Genomic DNA, 6,000 nt, shown 5'->3' with positions numbered 1-6,000 from the left:
TTTTCACATTTTTTTTTGACTACCAACGACAATAGGATAGCTACCAACACTTAAATTAATTTGCTCAAATATATTTTTACCTAATCCCCAGAATTTAGACATTGAATAACATTCTATATTCGTCTTATACCAAACACCGAATAGATTTGTGCGAAGTCAGAAGCAAGCTTCGTTTTCATGGACGTTGACAGAACATCAACGTTTAGAATAAATTCCAGGTATTTTACCTTTCTGATGCCTTCACAATTTGGGGAAAGTGGGTTCCATGGTGTCATGTCATTTGATGTGATGTTATGCAGTCATATAATCCTTTCTGCTAATGCTTTGTGAATGTCATACAATGGCTTTGGAAAAAACCATATGCATTGCAGCTTTAATTTCATCTCTTGTGTACTCTGTGGCAGAGGACAGTGACGAATTCACCAGGAAAGTATTCCCATCAGAGTTCCTCTTTGGCGTGGCCTCTTCTGCTTATCAGGTTATCTCTCTCTTTTACTGCCCTGACTTTGTGGATGACGATTTAATATAAAATGCTTAGCTTATGAATGAAGATGGTGTTTACTTGCAGTACGAGGGAGCTTATGCTGAAGATGGAAAGGGTCTCAGCAATTGGGATTGGTTTTCCCATATTTCTGGTAAAAATCACGCTTTCTAGTTCTGTTTACAAACAACGCAGTATTCTAGTCTTCCAGTTCGAATTTTAGGAGTATTGAACAAGTGAAAATTTCACTAAGATCTGGATTCTGCAAATATTTCATCAAGTTAAAATAGCTATTAGGTTTCTAGAGAGGTTGCTCAAATTTGCTTGTGATAGATTTTGTTGTGTGCAGTGATTTCGTACTAAAAGGATGATAACCAGAGCAATGGACTCTTAAACAAAGAAGATGGATTTTTAGATATTCATCTAGGTCATAGTCACAGTTTTTAGCTTAGTTTCGTAATCAAAGATGTTTTGACTAGATATTCATCTGGTTCATAGTCACAGTTTTTAGCTGAGTTTCTTAATTAAAGATCATTTGAAAAGATATTCTGAAGTGTTTGGCTCCATGCAATGTCCCAAGTCTTCGGTTCTTCACTTTTGTTTAAAGAAGATGGATTATTAACTAAAATCTAGGAGTCCTTGGCTAAGATCCTTGATTTTTAGCTCTTGGTTTTTAACTAAAGAAGATTCATTATTGATAGATTACAAACTTCTAGTTCTGAATGTCTACTTTTATGGAAAAAGTGAAGAACTGCATTATTTGGCTTTTACTCTGATAGGTTTAAACTTTATCTACTTTTAAACTACGTTATTGGGTTCATACCTTGGACCCTTGAATCAGGTCAGGGTGCGAACTGGATTCAGGTTCGTGATATGGTTCCTGCCAGGCCCTTGTAGGTCCATGTTTGGACCTGTGGGTCTGTCTGGTTCTGTACCATTGTGGACCTTGTGTGGACCCAGGAGGAGCCCCGCGCAAAACCACCTGGAACCCATGACTCTAAAGTAGAAAAGTGAGCCCAAAAAGAATTAAAAGAATATTCTTTATTGTTATTTTTTCTCCAAAACCTTAAACAACCTTATTAAGGTGCCTCCAAACACATTTCATTTCACATTTTCTCTCTTGTTTGACTCTCTCATTTTGCTTTCTCCATCTCGCAAGTTTGAAGTGAGGTGATTGTATTTGAAGGAGATTAATTGTGGAGTTGCAAATTTCTTCCAAAGAGCAGATTTAAGTGTTGAAGGTATGCATTTCAGCCACATTCTTTAGTTTTTTGATAGATTGTTTGAAGTTTTCGAAAAGTTTTTATTTTTTTCAAGTTTTTGTAGAAGCTTGGAAGGCTTTTTTTCTTTTTCATTTTTGTTATAGATTGCAACAATAAGTAGTCGAAGCTCAGTGGGTAGGTCTCAAAAATTTAAAATTGATAAAAGGGTCTCCTCTATGGAAATACACTACAAGAATTTCTCAATGTCTTGGAGGTGGGGGGTTTGTATGGAAATGTAATTTTTGCAATTCAGAATATAGAATCTCCTACTACTGAGTTAAAACTTCATTCTATGAGCCCTGGGGGTGCAGGGATTAATATGTGTGAGGGTCCACCAGGGGGATATAAGAAGCGGTTGCCACTAGGACAAATAACAACATTCATCAAAGAACAAGAAGATGCAGATAAATTAGTTGCAAAAAGAAAACAAAGTGGTTATGCTTCCAAGAAAAAAAAAACAACACCACCACCACCCACTCAATTAGCCTCTAGACATCCCTGTTAGTATATTATTGAGTATTTTTCCAAAAAGGGGAGATTGTTAGCATGATTGTTGGGATATTGTTGAGTGATTGGCACTTGGATTGATTTCTTATGTGTTGCATTCATGACTTGGTTTGTCATTGATGTCAACATATATATATTCTGCTTTATGACAGACAGAGTTGCAATACATCGAAAAAGAAAATTTGATCAATGAGGCTTGGGTATAGTGAATTAAGTTATGTGGGCTTAGATTAGTGTTCATGGATGTGTTCGGATGCTACATCTATGTTCACTCAAGTTAGTATGAAGATTCAGATGAGTTACAGTTGATTTATTGAAGACTGGTTACAGGCCAATATGCAGGAAACAATTTACTGGTAATTCAATTCTATCTGTTAAGCAAGATGGAATAAGGTTAAGCGAGCTTAGATCATGGTTGAAGACATGTTCGTGATAGCAGATGTTGGAGATCATTCTGTGGAGTTCGCTGAAGTATAATGTGTAATATGCTCACTGGCAGCTGATTGTGTAATTGAGTTTTATTTTGGAAGTTCTAAAGTGTGTTTTAGCATGCAAAACTTTATTGTAATATCTTATTGAGGTCCTATATTACTCATTGTATATTGGGAAAGCCCTCAAGGCCGACTCAGTTAGTTTTTTCCTTTTAGGACAAGGTATAAAGGAAAGGTTGTTTCTTTGGTTGTAAGTGTGCAATTGTGTAATTAATGCCGAGGATGCGAATTTGATCAGAGAAGAGAAGCAAATGATGTTGAGAACTTCAAAGGAACAGTATTGGCAAAGAAGTTGTTGTATTGGTCAGTTCAATATTGGGATATGTTATCCTAGAGATATGTTTTGTGTAATAGTTTGGATAGTGGATTCAACTGTCTTCCTCTCAGCTCCTAACAAGGTTGGAACAACTCCTAATAGGGTTGGAATCTTCTAACAAGGATCCAAAGTCTCCTAACAGGGACTCATATGTACTAATTGTATGTAATCGGTTCCTAATAGGGTCATATTCTCTTACAAGGAACTTTTATATTAGTACATCATTTTGTGGGCAACAATCCCACTAGGGTTTTCCCTTTGATCAAGGGTTTCCCTAGTTAACAAATCATTGTGTCATTGTGTATGTTCTATCTCTTGACATTGTTCATAATATTGGTTATTGAAGTTGGATTTGATGAGTTAAGTTTAATTTTGATTATGCATACAACTGATATACATGCTCCCCCCCCCCTCAGTTCTATAAGTGGACTTTACTTTCTAAGAATCCCTTCTTGCCTATGCCTTGTAGGGAGGATGAAGATGTAGATGAACCACAAGTCACCACCCACAAGAGAGGCCCACTAGATCAAGCATTTCAAAATGAGGCAAGAGATATTGCTGTTGAAAAAATTGCATGTTGTCTCTACACAAATGGTCTTCCATTAAACTTAGTGAGGTCACCCTATTGGAGGTTGATGGTGACAGCAATAAATAATTTACCTTCTAGTTACCAAGGTCCCTAATTTGAAAAGGTGCACACCGCCTTATTGCATAAAGAGAGGAAAATTGTAGAGGCCAATCAAAATCAACTAGAGATTCTTGGGTTCAAACAGATGTATCTATTGTCTTTGATGGGTGGAAATATTGAAAAAAATCATTTGTTGATCAATGTTATTGCCGTGTCTCCTAGGGGGCAATGATTTTGAAGGCGGTTAATTGTGAGGGGGAAGTAAAATATTTATTCCCATATTCTCATTGATTCCATAGAGACAATTGGTAGTGTTAATTTTTGTCCAAGTAATTACAGATAATACAAAAGTTTGTAGGGCTACAAGTGCTTTGGTAGAGGTTAGATATGATCACATCTTTTGGACACTATCCATTGTACATATACTTAATTTGGTGATGCAAGCAATTGGCACCCAACTAGATTGGGTGAAACAAATTTATGAGGAGGGTGAGGAGATTCTGATGTTTGTGACAGATCACCATATGTCACAAGCAATTTTTGAAACTTTCTCAAAATTGGAACTACTAAAGGCAAATTTTAAGATATAATTTATTTAGTTTCATTTATCATTTATGTCATGTTTTGTATAATTGAATAGAATATTATTCATGTTGTTTATATATTTTAATTTTACATATCCTTAGGTGGCTGAAACCCGTTTTACCTCTCACACAATCATCTTGAGACAACTTGTGAAGGTAAAAGAGACATTGTTCACAAATGGTCATTACCAACCAATGGGGCATTTGGAAGCATTTCAATACAGTAAGGGGCCCAAAAGTGAAAGTAATGATACTGGATGAGGATTGGTGGTGTCGTATTGGAATTCACCATGCTTTGCTTTGTTGACACTGATGAACCATGCCTCGAGGATGTCTATGATGCCATGGAAACCATGTTGGAGAGGATAAAAATGGCAAGCTATAAATTCTAATTTATTATACATTCCTCTATCATTGTTTATTGAGAGATATCTTAATTTTTAATTGACATTATTTACATCAAGATAACTCTATGATAGAGTGGAGTGGACCTTCCTTGAAAAGGTGTTATTGGCTTTTGGTTTTAATAATAATATTTTGAGGATTGTTTTTCAACTCATCTCTACCTCTTCGATTGTTGTTTTGGTTAATGGGTGCTCTTCTACTTTCTTTAATCCCTCCAGAGGTCTGAGACAGGGAGACCCTTTATCTCCTATTCTTTTCACCATTATGGCTGATTGCTTGGGTAGGTATATTGGTAAATTGGTTTTGGATGGTGATATAAAAGGCTTGCAACCCTCTTCTCAGCCCCTTGTATGCTCCCATGGTCAGTTTGTTGATGACACTATTTTTATGGGCAAAGCTGATGTTAGGGAAGCTAAAATCTGAAAAAAGCTCTAAGCCTCTACTCCTCGGCCTCAAGACAGCTGATTAATTGGAATAAAAGTTCTTTGTTCTTTGTGAATACCCTATTGTCTAGACAAACCAAAATTGCTAAAATCTTGGGATCTTCCATAGGATCCTTTCCTTGTACTTACTTGTGCTCCCTTTGGGGCTTAATGCCCCTGATTCCTTCTGGGAAGATATTATCAAAAAGTTTTCTAAGAAACTTGCTGGATGGAAGGGAAACTTGTTGAGCCAAGTTGGTAAAGTCACTCTTTTGAAAGCTTGCCTTCAAAGTATACCTACTTATGCTTTGAGCCTTTTCAAAATTCCCACTAAATATGCTGATTCCCTTGACAAAATCCAAAGGAACTTTCTTTGGTCTGGTATTGAGGAGAAGAAGAGAATGGCCCTGATTGCTTGGGACCATATTTGTAAACCGATCAGAGATGGAGGCTTGGGAATAAGGACTATTCGAAGTATGAACAAGGCTCTTCTTGCTAAGCAAGGATGGAGAGTGTACCATGATGATAAGGAGTGGAGCTCTATATGGAAACATAAATATTTATATAATGTCCCTTCTCTTTCTGATTTCCTCTCGTATCCCATTGTTATTTCCCCTTCTGCTATATGGGGGGCTGTGCAAGGTGCTAAGAATATCCTAAGTGAAAGGTGCTCATGGAAAGTTGGAAATGGGCAGAAGATCCGGTTCTGGGAAGATTCCTGGATTATGGACCATCTGCTGATAGAAGATTTTGAGGACAGAACCTACATTGAACAATGCAAGCAGTTTTATGGTATTCATGTGGAAAATTACTAGGCTAATAATAGCTAGGTCAGTCTTACTAACATTAGACAGGAGTTCAATAATATCCAGATTATGCTGAATGCTTACTATTTGCATCCCTA

The 6,000-nt window shown here is 36.7% G+C and overlaps 1 protein-coding gene across 1 annotated transcript in view; it reads left to right on the top strand.

Annotated features, from left to right (window-relative positions):
• Nucleotides 1-332: 332 nt before the first annotated feature.
• Nucleotides 333-6,000, top strand: part of LOC149540760 (coniferin beta-glucosidase-like) — a 39,774-nt gene continuing 34,106 nt past the window's right edge. The window contains exons 1-2 of the mRNA XM_089801852.1: nucleotides 333-478; nucleotides 569-635. Of these exons, the coding sequence (XP_089657978.1) occupies nucleotides 341-478; nucleotides 569-635 (205 nt within the window). The 5' untranslated portion in view covers nucleotides 333-340. The remainder of the gene's footprint in view (nucleotides 479-568; nucleotides 636-6,000) is intronic.

The sequence above is a fragment of the Cupressus sempervirens genome, chromosome 9 (assembly GCF_028749045.1).
Source record: "Cupressus sempervirens isolate cs-2001-9-10 chromosome 9, ASM2874904v1, whole genome shotgun sequence".
In the NCBI taxonomy this organism is placed as follows: domain Eukaryota; kingdom Viridiplantae; phylum Streptophyta; class Pinopsida; order Cupressales; family Cupressaceae; genus Cupressus; species Cupressus sempervirens.
This window is presented reverse-complemented; position numbering and strand designations above follow the sequence as displayed.